Genomic DNA, 23,722 nt, shown 5'->3' on the forward strand with positions numbered 1-23,722 from the left:
AATCCTCTGTGTAGTTCCTATGGCAACGGAACATATGCGGTTGAATTCGCAGTTCCCTAATATCCTTATATACCAATTTTCATCAAAATCGAACCAAGTTTGAAGAAAATCATTTAACATTTGTTATAGTTATTGCACAGAAACAAAACCCGACAGATAATTACGTTTTTTGTTATTCAATGGGCATTAACTCCGCCAAATGAGGTCTGCTGAAAGTGGTTATCGAACTTGACCGAGACCTTAAGGCATTTAACCCTGTGACCAAGTTTGAAGAAAATTATTCAACATTTGTTGTAGTTATTGCACGGAAACGAAGCGTGACAGACAAACAGACAGACAGACAGACAGACAGACAGACGGACAGACCCATATTAATATCCCCCGTTTCGGTGAAAGCGGGGGATACAAAATCCAAAGGCTATGGCAACGAAGATATCCCTGGTAGCGGTATGGCACCGACAGAAAACAATGACATGCAATTTGAGAGCAAATCGAAATAATAAAATGACAAATGGAAGTAAAAAATTCAGAACATCAACATTTGAAAGACCTCTGTTTTCTGAATATCGCAAAATTACGCTCCCAGCTTCAGTGTTTGAAGAGACTGTTAGGAAAGAATTTATTTGAGAAATCAGGCAGTTTAAGAACAGTTCACTGGATAACGAATAAACAAAATGCGACTCAAAAGTACAATTATCGTCTTCATTTTTTTCATATTCAAGGATGCACTGAAGTAACCTCATCAAACTGTGGACAAAAAGACAATTACCATTCCTATATTACAGCAGAAGAATTACAAGAGGTCTTGTAGGATGCTAAAATGCAAACTTTTTCTCTATTATCTGTGACAAAAGGACTGACATTTCAGTGACAACAAAAAAACCTATGGTGTTATGTCGTTATCGAGGAAGGCGTCTTTAAAACGTTGACCTTCCAAACGGATTTACTATTATGAAGCATTAAATGGTTGCTGTTGACACTATGATGTTGTTAATGTGATGTTGCTAGGGTCTGATGGGGCATCTGTCAAGACAAGCGCGATAGCCTCCTTACTAAGATGTGCCAGAAGTGGTCCAATTACTTGAAAAGCTGTAGAAAACACTACCAACCAGCCAACACGTGATAGCCTCCTTACAAAGATGTGCCAGAAGTGGTCCAATTACTAGAAAAGCTGTAGAAAACACTGCCAACCAACCAACACGTGCAGAATCAGGGCTCATTTTTCTTCGTCGTCTACTAAGGATAGCAATAGAGAAACCAACATTGGTCTGCATTAAAATCCCCTGCTGTTGTTACTTGGTACTTAGGTTATATATGTTCATTCTCGCTTCATTTCCTCTTTCTACCTTCATTACCTCTTTCTTTTACTTCATCTAAATAATACTAGCCTTTGTGGGGACGTTGGGGGTTTAGCTTTTACCAAAAATGTTTCCTCATTATCCTTCATTAATTATTAATTGATTCATCAATAGATAAAAATACAGGCATATTGGTGCGGCCACGTTTGTGTCCGGTCATACATACATTACTCGACTCTTTCCGTACCGCAATTCCGGTCCGTAATCCGTACCATATGTCGGTACTAAACTCAACCCTGCAAATATTACATAGTGTCGGATGTTCAATGTATTTTAAAGACGAGGTGTCATTTATGCAAGAAATACACAGGTAAACGTGAACCAATGTTATATCGTTTGATGTTTTTGAAAGTCTATAATATGACTGAGAAATCGGCTTGTGCTCCTCACTGAAAGATGAGATGCATTGCCTTCACACCCCTGCAGGTGTGGGAATTGGGAATAGAATACATACACCTGCTGTTACCCACTCGTGAATTGTAGAAGGCGACTTATGTTTGAATCCCCTGCAAAATTGGGGATTTGCTTTGATGTCCTTTTTTTAGGGACACAAAAGCGACTAAAATAAATCTGCTGCACCCATTACAATATGTGGGATCTTTATCTTTCTTTCTACGTTTGGTTTTAATGTTGAGCGTCCGCCCAGTTGAGGAAGGCAATGGGGAACATTTAGGGGAACTGGTTCACCCGTGGTCAGTATAATGTGACCGGGCGGAATGCTGTGCTGGGTGCCTTCGGCATGGCATTTCAGTGAGATAGCACTATAAAGTCGGCATCAGATCCGCGCTATCACAAGGAGGCAAGCAACCAATATACTCTGTCTCCTGTATACACATACGCAAGCAAGCATACACTACACACATACATGACCATCGCTGTTAATAGGACGGTTAATAAAATTAAACCAAACTAAACAAATCTTGCCTTCAAAATACAGCTTTGTAGCTCGAGTCCCCAATAAGAGTTGATTTTGGGTACAGAGTCGTTTAGGTTTCTATTTGAAACAAGCGTTTACAACTGCAAATAGTCCCTGCAGGTAGGGCGTAAGAATTGTACCTGTTGCCCCCATTGCATGATCGTAAGAGGCGACTAAATTTGGGATCTTATCTTTTCTCTTCTTTCTCAACAACTTTCCTCTTCCTGATGTCTCCCTTTACAATGCCTCACTTTTGACCTTCAGTTGAGCGTTCGCCCCTGCGAGGAAGGCTCTGAGTTCTATCCCCCGGCCGAGACATACCAGAGTCTGTAAAAATGGTAGTTTCTACTCCTGCTTAACGCTCAGCAATTTAGGAGTGGGACGACTGGTTCGCCCATTGTCAGTATAATTTGACCGAGTGGGGTGTCCTGCTGGGTGTCTTCGGCAGTATGTTTCAGTGAGGTAGCACTATAAAGTCGGCATCAGTTCCGTGCTATCACAAAGAGACAAACACGAACATATCGCAGCCTCCCAAAACACACACGCACACACTACACGCATGCATCTTACACACAGGGGAGGCCGTCTTTAAATGACCATAGCTGTTGATAGGACGCTAAACAACACTAAATAAAGTTCTTTTTTTGACGCTTTAGGCCCAAAATTACCAACATCTTTAAAATTGTAGTTATTATTCCCAGCTAGACATTCAGCATTAAAGGAAATGGCAACAACTCGTTAACCAGCGTTCATCATAATAAAACCAGGTGGGAAATTGCTACCACCTGTTGATTTCCAACTTCATTTTACATATTTTAAACCGTTAATAACTTTGGTAAGATGAAAATGACAAAATGATTGGATCAATGCGTTGACAACAAATTACACTTTAGAAAACCCAAAATCGGTTAATTGTATTTAAGTTATAGAGAAAACCGCCGAGACGAAGTTGTCCTTGCCCGTCACCGGAGGGATCATTCATACATTACCCATTCTTATTTATTGAAAAGCGAAGACCAAGTTCAATGCATAGCATGTCACGAACAGTAAAACACTTGTTTTAGATTTTGTTGACCTTCAGCCACCAATAGAACAAATGTATGTTAATATAACAGGTCTCAAATCTCTTTTACGAAACCAATATTACCTAAAGAATTATAACCTACCTAAAATGTGTTTGTCTGTTCAAAAAGATATAACCAACCCATATCCAGTTTGACATTTTGAAGTTGACGTTTGTCTTTTACCTTACGTTTAGGTGATTTCTCCTCCTTTAACATGTTTTAACTTCCTTTTATTGGTCCTGGTGTGTGATGGGCCGTTAAGAATCCAATAATAACTGTGCTATTGGTGGCCTTTTGCATATTATTTCAATGACTTAGCGCTCGAAAGTCGGCATTATATCCACGCTATCACACTTATATGACCTTACCTGTCAATAAGACGTTAAATCAACTAAATAGTTTGGAACAAAAAATATCGTTAACGTTTTTTACTATAATTGCAAATAAGGTTGCACATGTATCCAAGGAAACAAAATGAACAAGTTAATTTCTCTTTTTTAACTGTCCTATGTGTATATACTTCAGGAAGAAACTAGAAACCCGCATGGACCTCGCATCGATCAATATTGTGTTAATCTGTTAAAAGCTGTCTAGCGAACATAGGAAGTATGTAATTTCCTATATAGCATAAGGATTTTGTAAATGGTTGCGAAATTCCGGAAACTCATTATATTTATCATTAGGAACTTAAAGTAAAACGTGTCTAAAAACTGATTATAAACTGGATCCTGATAGTGATTCTGTCATAGATGGCCGATATTTGTGCTGTTACATATTTATGGAAATTGGCTCCTGCAGGTGCAGATTCAATTCTTTTGTATTCTTCGAAATGTACATGGGATTTTAAGATAAGGACGTTTGTGATAACATATTTTTAATTCTATGTCGTTATAATAATAAACTTTATTTATTGAGGATTAAAAAAACACCTGATTTAGCCAAAGGCTAATCTCCCTCAGGGACTTCTATGTTAGTAAAATGTGTTAGTGTTTACATAGTATTTCTTAAAACATAGTAATATAAATTAAACATAAATGACATCTCAAATATAAGTTATGAGATTGCTGAAAATATTACATGCAATTATATAGTACAATATATCAAATATCACTCTCATGCTTTGAAGGTCTGATAATAGGTAAATGGCCGGAGCCTTACATACATATATGCTAATATAGCAAAGTATAAAAATTACCAGGATATACGCTAATATAGTATAAATTAAAAACTGTTTTCTTTATCTAAAAGTATGAATCACAGTAGTGCTTTATAGCTCTATGCTTAAAAGTGTTAAAAGATGGTGATGACCTGACATCATTTGGAAGTGCATTCCAAGTCTTACAACTTGATAAAACAACGTGACTAGAATAGAAGGTTGTCCTATGCTTAGGAATGTACAACACATTCTGTTCAGCCCGTCGTGTAGCTCTGGAGTGGACACTGTTTACATGTTTAAAACAAGAACATAAATATTCAGGAGAAAGTCCATGTACACATTTAAAGTCATTACAGTCTTTCTATAATTATTATACAATTTGATAGGCATCCATTTCAACACAGAAAACATTTCTTTTGAAGGAGTTTCAAATGGAACATCTAAAATTAGACGTGCTGCACGTTTTTGTAATTTATTTAGCTTGTTCATTATATTATCAGTACAGCCTCCCCACACTGTACAGCAGTATACAAAATGCGGAAAACACATGAATTAAAATATTTCAACCGTCCAGTTACTGGCAGATACTGTTTGATACGACGGAGTAGCCCTAACCACAACTTACCCTCTTCAGAATGAAATTTATATGTTCTGAAAATTATTAGTGGTGGTCTAATTTTACTCCTGTATTTTCTCATTTTTAAAAGTCAAATTAAGTTCATTTTCACTTCATTTACAGCGTCTCTGTTTAGTTGTTAAAGCCATACATTTTGTCTTATCTACGTTAACAATCATTTTATTTTCAGAACACCAGTCTTCCACTTTCTTTAAAACATGTTCTAATTTCGCTCTGACAAAATCAACCGTTTTTCCAGAAGCAGACAGTGTAGAGCCGTCTGCGTACATGTCCGTTTTCAAGGAGTTATCAACAGTAAATCGTTGATAAATACTAAAAACAGCAAAGGACCAAGGATTGAGCCCTGAGGTACCCCGTTGGTTATCCTCATGGCCTCAGATAGATTTCCTGAAATAGAGACTTTTTGATACCTATCACTCAAAAAAGATTTGATATAGCAGTGACATCACATTGATACATTTTCAATTTTTCTATTAATACAGTATGGTTAACTAGGTCAAAAGCCTTCCTAAAATCTAGGAAAACAACACCGTTTATATTTCCATGATTAATTTCCTGTCCCTAATTATTAACAATATTTAAAAGGGTGGTTTCACATGAATGATTTTGTCGGAAACCAGATTGTGATGAGAGGAGGAGATCTTGGGAAATTAGTTATTAGTTTATCTTTCGATACCATTATCACACAATTATCATTTTGATTCCACTAAATGTTGTTTCAAGTTTAATCTCCCAAAAACTTGACATCCAACTGAAGATAAAACCTATTTTGATACAGACGCAAAAGTTTGTTGATATCGTAGCCAGAAGCTTTTTAGCGGGTTTTTCATTGCCAAGTATTGTTTTTTTTGGGCATTAAACTTTAAAAGCTCGATTTGTTATCGAATGTCATCGAGAATCTTGTTTTGAGTGTTGATTGTTTATCAAATTGTGCTCCTCTGCTGCCCTACATGTTTTTGTTTTCGTATAAGGGTGAATTGATTGACGAACCTATCATAACAAAGACCTAACCAAGTCCAATTATTTCAGATATATCGACGTTGTGCCGTCTTAAAATAACAATAAATGCAGTCACCATGTCGACCGTCTATACCTTCCTAAGCTTGAAATCGAGAACTCCACAGAGTCTTCTACTTGATCCACTGTCTCTATCTGTATTACAACATGACCAACTGGTTTTACAATCGTGAACTTTCCCATTCTTTAGAGTAACATCCATACCAAATACAAGTATACATAACAAACATAGAGGCACGTCATAGCTGACATAAGCTGTTAAAAGGACGTTAAACTCAGGAAGCAAAACTAACCATAGCTTCTTGAACTTATAGTGTGAACATGTCTGAGCTGATTTTATATTGAAAATATTGACTTCCGTGTAAGCCGTCAACCGCTGATGGAAAAACATGTTGTAGATTAGGGAAAGCTTTGGGCAAGTTTGAAAGTCGCCATCCTGATCCCATGGGGAAATAAACTATCTCTTTGTGTGATATGAAGGTCGATGTTTTCGATTATGATCAGAAGTGTCCGGAATTACAAGTCTAAGTTTAGTTTGATCGGACGAATTTTATTCATATTAATCATAACAGTTGATGGACGCAATTATTTACAAATATCGTCCATTACGTAAGAAAAACGCCGTGTGATTTGTTTTCTGTATGAATGGCATAGCTTGTAAAGCTTTTGATTCGGTTACGTATTAACCACTAAAGAGTATGTCTGATTGATGGCTTTTTACATCGATTTGTTTTCAGTTATACATTTCTTTGCTCGCATAAGATTGCGAATAAATATTGTCTTCTTTCAAGTGTGAATGTGTCTGCCTCTACCCACTTGCTTTTCACATTTTCTTGTTGCGATACATTTTACTGGTCATTTGTTTCTTTTATAATAGCATGACATGTATTCCGATGCTGTTAAAAGGTTATTAATTTCTATGATCGGTTCAAGTGGGCTTGTGGAGTTCATATTGTTTTATTTGTCTCCCGTGATAAACAATCGTTTATTTATCATCATTTACCTTGTGAGGTCAAAATAGGAATTCAGGTAATCAAAAATCGGCCGGAAAGATGTAAACATACCGAGAAAAATATGTCGAAGTGTTCGTTTTGGTTAATCCTATTAAGAGCTATGGTCATGTAAGGCTGTGCCTGCGCGTGTGCAATGTTTGCATTTAGGTGTGAAGGGTTTATTTTGGTGTATTTGTCTCCGTGCGATAGAGAGGATGTGATGCCTATTGATACCCAGCACAATAATATGAAAGATATAAATATATATATATATAACACATTATTATTGAGCAATTTAACCATTGTTTTTATTTACAAATTTTGAAAAAGTGTTTATATACTCATGGTAAAATGAACATCCTTGTCCTATTATCAATGTATCTCCCCTCATAAAATGTCTCAAAGGAAAAACATTTCTTGACATAGTAACAAATTAGCATGATTAGATGAACATTACTCTTGAAACCTAGCAAAAACAATAGTAGCCTCTGACGAACGCTTTACGGTCATGAACTTCATTATAGAATGCATGTAAGATTTGAATGGCGAGGTTAGATTGTTAAAATTATTGTGAACACATGTTCTGCCTGTATGACCTTCGATGCTGATAAGCCGTTAACTTTTAATCAAACCAACAAAGATTTAATGCAGATATAAATTTATTTTCATATCGGGAAAGTATTTTGTATTGAAAATGAGCTAAACTGCCAAAACAGATTTTGTGAAAAATAACAGTTTCTTTCCATATAAAGACAGCGATAAATGGTCTTTTTTCTACTGTTTTTTTCTTTTTTTTCTTTGTTTTAACGTCCTCTGTTGTTCGTTTCTTGAGATGTCAGATTTGAGAATTCTTTTGCCGGGCATGCTTCACAATGTAAATAGACATAGCTTTGCTACAGCTTCCCGCCTAGGCGATTTTCCAACTAAAGTACAAAATACACTTCATAAGCCACTTATTTCACTTTAATATACCTCACAGCATTAGTGCTGTCTGGTTTCTATTTGAGAACGACAATGATCTCTAAATGATCCGCTGTTATTTTATCATAGCAGAGTGCAGAAAGGCGATATGTGGATAAACGGATTTTGTTATTTCAACGGGAGTGCATATATCATTGCTGTTGAACAAGCAACATGTTGCGACCCGCTCATTGATTTTTTTAGAGTTTTAAGAACCTGATTTGGCTTCGTTTGTTATCACTTACGGTAGTAGACGACACAGGATTACCGTTTCGGTGTCAAAAAGTTCATTTAACAACTTGATAGACAACTTTGTTTTTCATAAAACTTTCAACGAATATTAAGAGAGTATATATAACCCACTCAAAGTTCATTTTGAGCAGGATCCCAAATATACTTCTGGTTTATCTTAATCAGTGGAATAAGAAACCATGAATTTCTCGTTTGGGTGATCGCTTAAAACTAAAGTCAAAAACGAGTTATTTGGCCGGTGTGACAATAATGCGAGTCGGTGGGATTTCTTGAATTATCGTATCAAGATGCGGCTTTTCCATTCGGATGGCACTTCAAAGTAGCCACACATTTTTTGACAGATATTTTATCCTAACATATTTTATGGAAAGACTTCAAACTATAAGAAGCGCACAAACGCTGACGGTCCAGTCATAATAAAGGAACGGAGATAAGTGACATATTGAGATTCATTGTAATCGGGCAAACAAAGCTATTTTGACCCTTGAATTCCAAACTGTTACACAAAGGAAGAAGTTGACATGTACGTTTACCAAGATCACCATATTTCGAATAGAATTTTTAAAGGAAGGAAGATGATTTGTTTTGGTGTTTTGGGTAAGCTTCCCGATTAATAGCTTATATCATTTAAGGACGTTTCTTATGTGTCTTGAATCTGGACGGATACAGAGACTTCACCTTAAGGAGAGGATCTTAGTTACTGGATGGGATACGTTCTTCATGTTAACCGCAAACACGACCTATCGGACGGACGTCCAATGAAGGAAGGAACATTGCAATAGATCAAGAACCATTGAAAGGTGAAACTGCCTTACTACCGTATTTCATTATAACACTGAAATAACGCTTAAAGAATTTTTGGCCACGATTTATTATAATTTCATATTTTACGGTCGTTTGATACACTAATACGTGTAGTGACCGAGACTTATACGATATCCTGTTCAATACGTATACCCTTTCTGACAAACTCCTTTAAATATTTATATATTATCTGCAAAACAGTGTAAGTGATGACATCAACCAATAAATGTTGTATGGGTAAAATCATCAATTGACAAATAAAGATATCAATTCTCCGAAAGAGAAGTTATACATTCAAGCTTGAATCACGGAAATGTACAGGTTTCGCTTATTTTTACAAAATGTAAAAAAAATCTTGGCCAAACCCCTTGAATAACTTCAGTAATTTATCGTCCATTGCTTTGTTATAATTGAGTTATAAAGACTAGACTGGTTTGATTTGGTATAGTATTGTTTTACGTTCTAACAACAGCAATGGTCATTTACGGACGGCCTCCCCTGTTTGTGAGATGCATGCGTGTAGTGCATGCGTTTGTGTTTTAAGAGGCAGCGATATGTCCGTGTTTGTCTCCTTGTGATAGTGCGGAACTGATGCCGACTTTATAGTGCTACCTCGCTGAAACATACTGACGAAGACACACTGCAGGACACCCCACTCGGTCACATTAAATTGACAACGGGCGAACCTGTCGTCCCACTCCTAAATTGCTGAGCGTTTAACAGGAGTATAAACTACCATTTTTACAGACTCTGGTATGTTTCGGCCAGGGGACAGAATCCAAAGCCATCCTCACAGGGGCGAACGCTCAACTAAAGGCCAAAAGTGAGGCATTGTCAAGGGAGACATTAGGAAGAAGAACGTTGTTGAGAGAGAAGAGAAAAGATAAGATCCCAAATTTTGTCGCGTCTTACGGTCATGCAATGGGGGTAGCAGGTACAATCTTACGCCCTACCTGCAGGAACTTATAAAGACTAGACACTATAAAAAAATATTTCTGAATACGTACACCCTTAGTCGGAAAATGTGACAACGTGGTATATGATATGCTGGGTGCCTTGGCAAGTATGTCAGCGAGATAGCAATATGAAGTCGTCATTTGATTCACACTATCGTAAAGAGGCAATTGCAACAAATATTCTAGGCCTCCGGCACAGATGCACTTATACATTACACACTTCGAGGCACGTCCTTAAATGACCTAAGCTGTTGATAGGACGTTAGCCAATATAAAACCAAACCTTAGATCCTGTCTTCAAATTATTTTAGCTGCTGTATGGATGCAAAATTCGGAAAGTATAATCGCGTTTGGCCATCATCTTCATATAATAAAGTGAATATCTTGAAACTAAATGCCAAAGTGACATAGACTGTGTGCAGACAGTAATTATCAGAGAACGCCCTTTCATAAAACATTATGTCAGTACATCAAAAACAGAAATACCGGTCAATCCTATATATAGTTTCGTACAACACCCTCGGCCCACGTGCAATAAATACACGTGTACATTCAATGTGTCTGATCCTAGAGGAAATTACATTGAATTGCAAGAACTGGAGAGTTATAGAAGCGGTCGATCAATGATAAGGAGTGTCCTATTCAATCGGTGTTTTTTACCATCAAGCATCATTGTTGTGTGAGAAGATAAACGTTTTCCTGGAACTGTCATAAACTTGTATCGTCAATCTGAAATGAAAAATGTCTGCATATGGTTGGCGCCTAAAGTACTGTCGGAAATTGGTAAGGCTGGCTTCCGAGGAATTATTCGAATAATAGATTCTTTTTGTTTGTTTGGTATTGTGTGTCCTCGCAATAGTTAAGGTAATATGAAGACCCTGTTCACGCCTGATGGGGGCTACGTTTAAGTGCCATCTCACTGTACATACCTAGGTAACCGTCTACATATGGCCTTAGATGAGGACGTTAAATCTCAAATAAAAAACAACAACTGAATGTCACCACTTTGACACAGTTACATGATACTCTACCCAGTCATAGTATACTTAGATCGGACCAATCAGTTCTCACTGCCATAACCCATTGACCAGGTGGAATACTGTGCTGTGTGCCTTCGGCGTGTTAATTCAGTGAGGTAGCCCTCGATAGCCGTTATCGGATCGGCACCGAGCACACATATTCCACACATAAAGACAAGACCTTAGCTTCTAATCGAACAATTCATGTAATTAACATAATGTTTAACGACAGTAAACGTGCAACAATTGTTTGGACTAGACGTAGTATCAAATGGTATGATATTATTATCTGTATATTTGGTGTTTAGTCTTTTCTGTCCCCATATATTAGACGATATAAGATAATATGTACAGGTAATTCCGCGAAGGGGGATATGGAAGTGACCAAAAACTGAAATTTTGCTAACATTGTAACACATGGGATCTTTATCGTTCCCTGTCTTTCGTGCCTTTTTACTTTTCTATGTGCTTTCTCTTTCCTATGGTGTCACAAGGCATCCGTCCCTGGCCGTTTGGAGGACGGTACATTACAAACAAACAAAACAAACGTAGTAGCAAATGGTTTATCATCAGTACAGGTATCATTGGTGTTAACTCTTTCCGAGCTGACAATGACAAGACCATTCTGTTTTGCTCTTTGAATATCTGTTTGTACCACTTCTTCGAGATTTTCTTTTTAGATGAAGTTTCTGAGAATTCAGCCTTTTCTTTTTTCCGACAAGCGTGATTAATTTAGATGCTAAACCTCATGGAAAGCTAAGTTTACAACGTTATTAAAAATCAAATTATTTGTGAGAACCCGTAGGCTTACAATATAAGTCAGCATTGAAATATTCCCTGTTGATACTCATCGGGAGTCAAAATTAAAATACAGTGATTAAAGATATCTCCAAAAGGCTGTCTTATGTTCTTTTTGCAAATTTCCCACTAGTTATATATTCAACATATGTGTAAAGTTTATTTTCTAAATATCCAAGAATAAATACCGCTCAAGGAGGTGCTACTTTTAAACCCTTACCTATACCTTTACATTGTTAATAAAAATTAACTATTAAACTACAAATAATTGTTTTTCAATACAATTTGATGTATTTATTTTCGTTAATATCTCTTTTAACAGTGTTGTTGGCCCTAAATGACTCACATATTCAATAACAATGCCTTTAAAATCCATGTGTATTAATATCAATATACAAGTTTGCCATTTAGCCAACTTAATCAACTTTATAATGGACTTGGGAATGACTTGTGATAGAATGATTTATACTTGCCCCTGAGGTGGAATGTGTCATTTGATATCACCAGATGTCCACCAGTCTTTGCTACGAGAGCTGACATATCCGACCCCGTTAATGCACCCTAGGCTTCGTCTGGGGACTATGCGAGGATAACGCCTCGGAGAGCCTGATAGACACTAATCCGTTGATCCAAAAGTTCATTGGACAGACGGCGCGTGATTACAACCTATCAATTATTCAAATAGTCTTGTGTTATGAATAAGGAACTGTAAAATCCCAAGATGAATCTAGTTATGAGTGTGATGAATATGTCGCTATCAGTTGGGTAGAGTAATCGAAGGACAAACAGTAGGGTGATCAGGCTATTAGTCTTATCTTTATTACTCGACACTTTCACGTACAAGTTCATTGATCAGCCCGAAATATAACTTGTGACAGGTTCGGACCTCGTAATTGTGAGGTAAAGCTTGGAAAGTGCTGAATTTGAGATATTATCACATACATTACCGGTAACAGGGGATCGCGATTTTGGACAACCATAGTTGAACATGTTATAGTAAAGATAACTGTAATTCTGATTTTATAACTTTGCACTATTTTCATACATATATGCATGTGATGTCGGATTGTCACAAACCCCTTATTAAATTGCACTGACCTTCAGCCAATACAATTTAATTGCTGTAGAAATATAAAAAGTCTTCAATCTCTTTTTTAGAAACGGTAAATACATTTACCATTCGAGTTAACCTAAAACTATTGGTCTGTTCAAAAATGTTTATTATATGCATGAACATTTCTAGCAATCACATTGGTCGGAACCTATACACGTGACCAGTCCTCAAAAACTCATGTAGACTGGTTATCCGGTGAATATCGATTTCTAAATATAGCCTGTATGGAAATTCCCCGGAACCTGTCGTAGCGCACATGCGCAGTAAGACTGGGACGCGATCTGTCAGATGGCGAACGTTTCTCCTCCGTTAGGAAAATTACCAAAACTATTCGAGGATTAAGATGCTGTTAGCGTAAAAAAAAAGGCCATTGAACACGCAGTGCATGTCCTCCATGCTTATCTTAAGAAAAAGAACCTAGACGATGCCTTCGAAAGCTGCAATGATGAACTGTTGTATTCAACCCTGGCTAAATTTTACATGGGTGCTCGCGTACAAAAATCAGAACCATTAGTTTTGTTTTGTTTTATTTTATTGTTAAAGCATATAATAAAACAGTTATGGGCTTTTGTGCTGGTAAATATGCCTCTGTCAATATCACTCTTTCAGGTTCATATCACATCATATTCACCAGCACAAAAGTCCATAATTGTATAATAACTAACAACTTCTACTTTTAACATTTTCCTCAAACACTTTGTATTATTTGATGTCATTGCCCTTTATATGTTTTATGGAATATCCATTGATATTTAACTCTCCTCTGTTGAGAGGCTTGTAAGACTGTTATAAAATAGTTTTGTTTGATTTTTGGTGTAGGTTTTTATAATTCTTTGTTTTGTTTTAATCATTATTCTTTTTCGTTTTTCTATTTTTGTATTTTTTATTCTTTTTTAATTGGGACTGGATGGAATGTAATGTTACCATGTCCAGTAATCTCAGGCAGATGACGCGTTTTATCAAAACATCTCCGTAGTTACCAATCCGTAATTACGAAAGAAACAATACTTCAGATTTGAAGTCAACACTTTACTAATAGATGTTGCTAGGGAGGGTTTAACATCCGAGTGATCCATTTTGATGTATTATGGCTGCAGGCTAAATGCTGCTTTACCAGCCCGTTGTGTTTTATAATCTCCATTTATTCCGAATCGACTTGGGGTTGCTTCTTACGAATCACGTAGAAGATGACACTTGCGTTTTGAGTGTTCGTCTAAGTGCGGGAGGTTATGTGGTTACTGTTCCCTAATGGAAACAAACTAAAGTCCTTACATTAGGTACTTAATAATCTCTGTTTGACTTTACGGTTTGAATGGATGGCGGTAAGGACTGGTCAGCCTGTTGTCAGTATAATGATACCGGGTGTCATGTTACGGTCACAACTACTAAAAAATATGAACGACATTTTTGTTAATGTATACGTTTCGGATTAATGTTTCAATTTCATACGCCTTTGGATATGTGGCTATTTCTGACATTTCAGTGGGATGGGCTCCATTATTTGTTAATACCGTCTCGATATTAATTACTCTGACGGAGGTAAAATCCTGCACCGGCATAACAATGGTAATGGGGATAACCAGTATTGGAAGGATGTAGGTAAAATCCAATATATGACGCTGAAGAAGAGCCTTGTATTCCGTCTTTGCGTATTGCAGAGTTATCTTCTCTTGGGGGCAAGTATTGATTGTTACGTCATTGGGTTGTGCGAGAAAATTACGTCGTTTTCTCAAAAACTGATGACGTTACTCTCACCAACAAGTGACGTAACAATCAATACCTGCTCCCAAGTGAAGATAACTCTGCAATACGCAAAGACGGAATAGCATTTAATAACAGTATTATCAGGAAGCTATCGGTTCTCGATTTGTTTTTAATATTAATATTATCAATATATACATGAATCAAAAAGTAGACGATGGGGTGTATATCTCATTTCATTTTTAATAAGCCTTCTATAAATGCATCTTTATAAGGAAACAAAATCAACAATTTAGGACTAGAACATTGACAAGTCAGCAATTGCCTCGCTATGTGTTTGCCCATATATATCCCCCATATTCACTAAGCAGACACCACAGCAATCATTTTCAATTATATGTTCGTTATAACGATTTATGTTTATTATCCGACAAATACCGGTTATCACCAAGAATAAAAAAATAAAATTAGACAATAAGGAGATACTTTTGATCAAAAAGATTTCAGCAAGACAGACGTCCTGGCATCCATCTTGTTTCATGGGATTGGGTTAATAAGTTCTCGTGCACTGTGTTAACTATCTACTAGAAAGTGTTTAACATGTATGACCTATGATGAACAAAATCATGATTAATAAAACGAAAGTAATAGCCATATGTGTTTCAGCCAATCAGAAGCAACATAAGGTGATCACTTTGGACTTAAGATCTGGAAAATGTGGCAATGTCCACTAACTATTATCTATCATAAACAAAACATATCCATGAACAAAAGAAATAGCCATATATGTGTCAGCCAATCAGAAGCAATGATCCGACTTGAGTAAATAGTAAACGAAGCAAGTTTGATAAAAAAAAAATAACAAAATCAGTCATTAAATATTGAGCGGAAAGCAATCAACCTATCGGAGTGCAAACGTTTCATTCAATGCGCATGGAATGTGACAAACGTCAAACCGCAGTAAGAATCTGAGATAAGTAATGTACCAAGCAAGTAGTGTAATCAAATTCCGACCATTCGGTCATAATAGATACCAAGCAAGTTTGATCAAACTGAAGTGATTCTTATCACGCATACAGCTATCAGATTGTAAAACACTAGAAAAGAACAAAAATGTCTCTGCTTAGGGATTTCATTCAATATGTGGTTACTTTCAAAACTGTTCACTCTAAAGTCGGCATCAGATTAGGACGCTAATCTCAATCAACCCAAACAAACTGGATGCTTATAAATCATTATACAAGGTAGTGTTTGTATTTCTTTGTTATCATGTACGTAGGTCTCATGGTGTACAAATGTCATTGTATAGGCTGTCCGTAGTGGACGAAGACATGGATGATAATGAAATACTCATCTCGTATAATGAAATGGCGATCCAATATATTTAAACGGTCACCTCATGTAAGGAAATAAGATGATCGCATTTAATGACGAACAGACGAAATAGTTACAAGATTCAGCAACGGTCGTTATATGTGGATTTAAATAATCTTGATATTTTATCAACCTTTTTACCAAATATGGTAGCCATTGCCTAACAATTTACAGTCTTCGCATATTCTTTTTTGTACGAGTCTGTCATATCGATATTTACTGCCGAACTCAAGGTCATACAGACATATATCTCCTGTTTATATACGAGACTTAAGTCCCAATCCCGAAATGTTTTAAGTCCCTACAACACGTTGTAGGTATCTCGTCACATTTTTTTTTATGTCAAATGGTGAATGTCTTTTTTGAAATATGCTTCACGGAAAAAATCATTTATGCGAAGTTTACGATCTGGAACGTAAATCTATAATGGGAGCAGATAAAGTTCAGCAAGTACTGAGAGATATTATTACAAATACACTCTTTATTGTCTATCAACACAAAAGTGGGTTAATAAATGGTTGTAAAAAAGGTTAAAGTCAATGACATCGAAAAAACTAAAAGGCAAAGGTCAATTTGAAAATTAAAAGTGGCTATGATTAGCTATACCTTTTTGAAAAGACCAAACGTTTCCTGACAGTCTAGCTATGCAAAGACACTAACGTTTTCCAAAGGAGATTGAGGACTTGTGAATGTCATTTAGGATTTGTTTTTGCGTGTTAGCTGAAAGGCAATGGAATTGAAATTTGTGTTTTACAGTAAATGGTTTTTGACTTGCTCTGCATTGAGTTTCAATTCGAGTTTCAATACATAACAATGGACAATGTATAATATAACCCATCAGAAGTCAAGGATGGGACACCATTATCCAAGTTTAAATTGTGTGTGATTTGTTTTTTACTCACCGATTTCAATCATTTTGCCATTGTAGCACTGAGAGAGCCAGATCGCAAATCATCAACCGAAAAAAACTTAATGAAGTAATATCAAACTGATATATGCAGTTTGAATAAAAAAAACCTGTTTGCAGTCTTGAGAAAAATCGTTCTTGGCGCTAAAATTATATTCACAAGAAGGAAAGAAGAGAGGAAAAAAGAAACTATAATATTATGACAATGTTTCGGGGTTGTTTTCATGGACAAAAAACTTATGCTGAAGTCTGTTCGCATTTAATAATTTTGTCCTAGAAGATCATTATAGTATATGTAATGTTTTCATAATTTGCCGTTTTGTTTATGTTTGACTTGTTTGCCTTGCTTTCAAGTTAAGATTATAATATTATATACTTGTTCTGCTTCATCTTAGAGATTTAAAACATGTATATATGTTGATAATCATAATTAACGGATATATTTGTTTTCTTATTCTGTTTTATCGAACAAATAACTCTTTACAACATTAAGCTATCTGAAACATGTTGGTCTGTCTCAAAAGACACGTCACCATAACCAATTATAGTATTCAAGTTTACCGTTGTCTTTCACCTTTAGATCCGTGATTTCACAAGGAGGCAGTTACACCAACATACCCTGCCTCCAGCACACATACACATATGTACGCATGGAGGCACGTCCTTAAACGACCTTAGCTGGTAATAGGACGTAAACAAATAAAACTGAACCGAAAACTTTTCGTTTTGAATGTAATTTTCATTATACTTTTGATTTTATTGACCATTTATTGGCCCTAATAGCCTTTCCTGCGTTGATGGGCCGTCAAGCACGTATTAATTTCATTAATTAATTACTCTGTTACCCAAACAATTTACACAAACAATGTTTGTTTGTTTTGCTTTTGCTTGTAATGGTTTGGGTGTAGCTGCGTTTGTCGGTCTGTATGCTATATAAATAGGGTAAAAGACGTATTTGAGGCCAAGTACTGTGGAACGTTTTCATGCCACGTAATCTTAAGATACAGTTAAGTATATTATTTGAATCTTCTAAACGCTATCGTCGAAGCTACAAAACTGAACGTGCAGCACTAATGCGTTTTCTCACAGTGTTTAACTGATTGTAGATGAAATAAAAATGAGATAAAAGTGGGATGAGGACGTTTCACAGTACATCATGAAAATATATAGTCTCGTACAAGCTTTTCCCTTTTGTATACAATAATGCAGTTTTGTGTTGTCTTTCAAAAACGATAGGCATATATTGGTAATGTACACGAGCTCACAGGCGAGGGGCACTCAATAGATATCGAATGTCATAAAAAACAGAAACAACTGAGGATGTTCCATATGTTTTGTACACCTTAGTTTATTGATGGCAAGACAAAAGATAAATGTATTATTACACTGAGGTCGTCCGAGTGGGGTACCTCTACCTAGAAGTACAATGTAAGGATTATTTATAAAGTTTACATACTTTGGATGTTTGGGGTATCAGGGAGGGACGGGGAAGGTCAGGTGAGGACAGAAGGGAATTACCTTCGGTTTGATTCACACAAGACATGTAGTAAACTTTTAATATTACACTCGAGTCACTGGTTAGTGCAATACAATGTATTGATTTATCTAGGAGAACATAATTTCTACCTTCGGATGTTTGTAACAGATATAAATGGGTGAATTAAATATAGCATGTATGAACTGTAGTGGTTTATCAGACAGTATAAAGAGAAAAGATATTTTTGACCTATGCAGGAATAAAAATATGATATTTCTATATTAATTGATACTCATTCAAAAACATCTATGGAACGACAATGGAAACATGAATGGGGTTTAGACTGTCATGTTTGCTCCTCAACTTCAAATAGTCGTGGTATTGTTATATTATTTAACAAAAGTTCTGAATATACTATTCATCGAGACATAACGGATGAGTTTGGCAATTTCATTATTCTTGACATTACAATTCAGAATCAAAAATTAACTCTTGCATGTATATATGGTCCGAATACTGACTCTCCTGAATTTTTTCACCGTCTGAAAAGAAATATTGACTTCTTTGATAACGACTCGGTTATTATTACGAGAGACTTCAATGCGGTTATGTCTTTTGAAAAATATACACATAAATATTCTAGAGAAAACAATAAAAATGCAAGGGCAGCTATACTTGACATTATGGAAGAATTTGATTTAATTGATATTTGGAGAAATCAACATCCAGAGGTAAAGAGGTATAGTTGGTTTGGTCCAGGTGGAAAATGTAGCCGTTGAGATTATTTCCTTATCTCATCTGATCTTCAGCCTCTTGTCACGTTTTCAGATATAGGTATTAAATATAAATCAGATCATGCACCAATTATTGTTAAGTTAAAACTATATAACCATGAAACGGGACGAGGAACGTGGAAATTCAACAATGCATTGCTGCATGATCATATTGAAAATGTTAAAAGTGTAATAAACCAAGTTCTTAATGATTATACAATCGGTGAAATAATAACAATTTTGACAATGCAAGTTTTTTCAGTAAATGATCAACTCTTGTGGGAAGTTATCAAATTGACCATAAGTGGAAAAACTATAGCATATGCAAGTTGGAAAAACAAGACAAAGAAAGAAACAATTTTGAAATTACAAACCGACCCATTGATTTTTGAAAATCAAGAAACCTTAAATATTTTGGAAGCAAAAGAATTGGAACTATATAATTTTAGGGAAGAACGAATACGGGAACTAATGATCAGAGCAAAGACTAGGTGGAATATGGAAGGGGAAAAGTGCACAAAATAAACAAAGCAAAAGATTTTTTAAAGAACTGGCGTCCAATTTCGCTACTGAATGCAGATTATAAAATTATTACCAGTGTATTGGCAAACAGATTAAAATCAGTTTTAAATAACTTCATCCGCGACACACAAAAGGGTTTTCTTAAAGGAAGATACATAGGCGAATGCACAAGAATTATTTATGATTTAATCGAGAAAACAGTTCAGAAAGATATAACAAGAATATTGCTTTAATCGATTTTGAAAAGGCCTTCGATACGGTGGAATGGGTTTTTCTCGATAGAACTTTAGACTTCTTTGGTTTTGGTAGCAATTTTAAAACATGGTTAAGACTTTTTTATAATGACGTCACCAGTTGCGTAATAGATAACGGATTTTGCTCAATTTTTTCCCCGATCAAAAGAGGTGACCCTCTGTCGCCATATTTGTTTATCATGGTAGTAGAAATACTAAGTGCTACATTAAAATTTTCTCCAGATATTAATGGCATAAAAATAGGTGAAACAGAAATCTTGTGAGGCAGTATGCGGACGATTCTACTATTAGTCTTGAAGATGATGATACTCCATTGAAAACAACTTGAGATATTTTAGATTCATTTGGCAAATGTTCTGGTCTTTGAGCAAACCATGATAAAACGGAGGCAATATGGCTAGGTTACGGAAAAGGGTAGCCACGAAAAAACATGAGCTGAAAGAGGATTAAAATGGAATTTTACTGGAAAGTTTAAACTCCTTGGTATCAAGAACGACCTTAGTAAAACTAAAACAACTTTTGTTAATTATGATGATAAAATAGCGGAAATTACTCGTATTCTAAAACACTGGTCGCTTAGAAATCTTACCATAGCTGGAAAAATAACCGTTGTTAAGTCACTTGCTATCCCTTTTCTCGTGCAATTATTTACAGTTTTACCAAATCCACTGTGCCATATTGTTCAACAAATAGAACATATCTGTTTTAATTTTATATGGAATGATAAACAGACAAAATTAAGAGAACTACGTTAAAAAATAGTTACGAAAACGGTGGAATGAAAATGATAGACATAGAAAGTTTTATTAAAGCTTTAAAATTTACTTGGATAAAGAAATTACTCGATACTCAAAATACATCTCCCTGGAAACTACTTCTGTTAGATCAATTAGAAAAATATGGAAACTTAAACATTCTCTCTTATGTTAAATAAGGTAGCAGATATATTTGAAAACGATGGCAACATAATGACCTTTCGGAAATTTCAAGAAAACTTTAATTTTCCGGACATGAACAGAATCCGTTTTTATGGTGTTACAACAGCCATCCCAGGTACATGGAAAAAAGTCAATTAGTAATCGGGGCAGTAATAATACTAGAGATAAAGAAAATATAACGCTAATAAGAACGTTGACGAAACCCACTAATATATTTTATTCAAAATTAGTCTCTACAATTTTAACTACAAACCAAAAGGCAATGGGAAAATGGTCTCAAGACATTACAAATTTAGATATTAACTGGAAATGTATTTACTCGATACCAAGGAGTTGCACTCGTGATGTCATTTTACAATATTATCAGTATAAAATCTATCACAGAATACTATGCACAAATACGCTTCTGTTTAAATTTTGTATAAAAGATGATAAAAAATGTACTTTCTGTAACTATGAAGATGAAGATATGTATCATCTTTTGTGGCAATGTATTCATGTGTGCACTATTTGGAGAACTTTTCAGACTTACTATATGTAAGATGTAATATAGAAATTGAAATAAGTACAAAGAACGCCATCTTAGGTTACTCCGGCGAAAACAATAACGCATTGCTAAATTTCTGCTTTTTGATAATAAGACGTTACATATACATCTGTAAATGTAAGTCTAGTATACCGTCAATAGAAGGTGTCTTAATACACCATCGAGATATTTAGCTTACAAGTTATACAGATCAAAAAAAGTTCACGAAGTAACTGAAAAATGGCGCCCATTGGAACAGTTATTTAACTAATTAGCAATTACCTGAAATAAGAAAAAAAAAGTAATGGTAGAAAGAAACAGTATTGTTTAACAATTACTATTGAAATGATATACATGATCATGTAATATGTTGTACTGGCTTTGTGTGAACCAAAATAAAATAAAAAATATTCATTACAAAAAAAAAACAACTCTGTTGCAGATCCTCATTTTAAGAGGCAGTCATCAGGAACCATCAACGAGTCTACAACTGCCGCGAACTGGACAAGAATATCCCGGCGCAGAAGTCAGCTCGAACACACGTACCTTATGACCAACAACACGAGGCGCTTCAGCATGGGTAGACAGAACTGCAGTGCACCGCCGTTATCAGGACCACGATCGCGACTGTCACTACAGTCTCTCTATGTCCATAATAACTATTGCTCACGCAGTGTTGACGTTATTGACGCCATGCAGTCCGAAAACTCGGTGTGACGTCAATGCAGATTAAGTAACAAAACGCTAGCAAATTTTGTTATCCTATTTCTCTGTTGTATTTCTACGCGTATGATGGATATTACCAACATTTCTCTTGCAAAATCATGTTTATGTAAATTTTCTTTTTTTCTTTACATTTTAAAACAAACAATATTTGAGAAACACAACTTCTGTTAACTACAGAATAATGCCGATTGATCTGCTGCCCAGTTTAAGAGAAAGGGCTTCGATTTATCCATCGTCCGAATTCCATTTTTATTAATCTTTTAAATCAAAGGCAAATTTAATTTCGGCAAAACGACAGTTTCTGGACCGATTGCTTTATCCAATACCTTATATTAGTTTGTGGTTTATCCAATACCTTAGTTTGTGGTTTAAACACATCTCATTATGAACGAACGCTTGACTATCAATGTCAATGCCATTCCCCATACTGTGGTTACTTAGTTACATAACTAGTTAGTGGTTCTGTTTTTTCCCTTATTATACAGAAATAAATACGATTCGAACCTCTGGAATATGGAGGACATGGAATTGGGCTCGTGTGTTTTTAAACAACGTCTTGAATTTTTAGACTCTGCAGCAAAATGAAATCAGTCCTGCTCAATCGATTTTTGTATAAAGTGTATACTTGTCATCCCCAATGGAAACATTTGGACTCGTGTAGGAAGCGATCGCCGCAAAAAGTACAATGTAGACGGAATAATGGAACACACGACACAAAACAAAAACAACATGGATAATGCTGAAAATTCAACTAAGACTTATCCAGTGGGATGAGCTGTCATGACTCGAACAGATTAGGTACGAAAGGAATATGGTTAATAGGAGTCAAGGGCTGATATATTGCCTTTTCGAACAGTTTTACGCAAGAAGCAGGTCTTATTATTCCGTCTTTGCGTATTGCAGAGTTATCTTCTCTTGGGAGCAGGTATTGATTGTTACGTCACTTGTTTGTGAGAGTAACGTCATCACTTTTTGAGAAAACGACGTAATTTTCTCGCACAAACCAATGACGTAACAATCAATACCTGCTCCCAAGAGAAGATAACTCTGCAATACGCAAAGACGGAATACAGTATCCCGAGTACAACGTAGTGCGAGCCTCCCACTTTACAATGCGACAAGTAGATAGTCCAACCGACACTATCACTCCGTAATAGAATCCATCAATCATCCGATACAAGAGCTATTAAATCAGGTATTCAATTTGGTGTACAGTCTTTATTTGAGGGAGCAGAAGCGTCTTTAGTCATTTAATCCGATTGGGCATTTTTTTCTCTCAGAGCTGCTACAACCGAAACTATATTTCTTGTTATGGGATGAACACTGGTAATTACATAACGGATATATATATATATATGATATCACTGGATAAATACTTATCAATATGAATATCACATTGTAAATTGAATATAACTTTGACCAATGTCTATACTGGACCTGTATGAAATAAATGTGTTTAATAAGTCAAATAGGACAGGGCA

General features: G+C 35.7%; 1 protein-coding gene across 1 annotated transcript in view; it reads left to right on the forward strand.

Annotated features, from left to right (window-relative positions):
* LOC110450859 (thyrotropin-releasing hormone receptor-like) overlaps nucleotides 1-22,862 on the forward strand; it is a 48,567-nt gene extending 25,705 nt beyond the window's left edge. Inside the window, exon 3 of the mRNA XM_021498631.1 lies at nucleotides 21,958-22,862. Coding sequence (XP_021354306.1) covers nucleotides 21,958-22,232 — 275 coding nt within the window. The 3' untranslated portion in view covers nucleotides 22,233-22,862. The remainder of the gene's footprint in view (nucleotides 1-21,957) is intronic.
* The last annotated feature ends 860 nt before the right edge of the window (nucleotides 22,863-23,722 follow it).

Source organism: Mizuhopecten yessoensis, unplaced genomic scaffold, assembly GCF_002113885.1.
Source record: "Mizuhopecten yessoensis strain PY_sf001 unplaced genomic scaffold, ASM211388v2 scaffold5519, whole genome shotgun sequence".
NCBI lineage: Eukaryota > Metazoa > Mollusca > Bivalvia > Pectinida > Pectinidae > Mizuhopecten > Mizuhopecten yessoensis.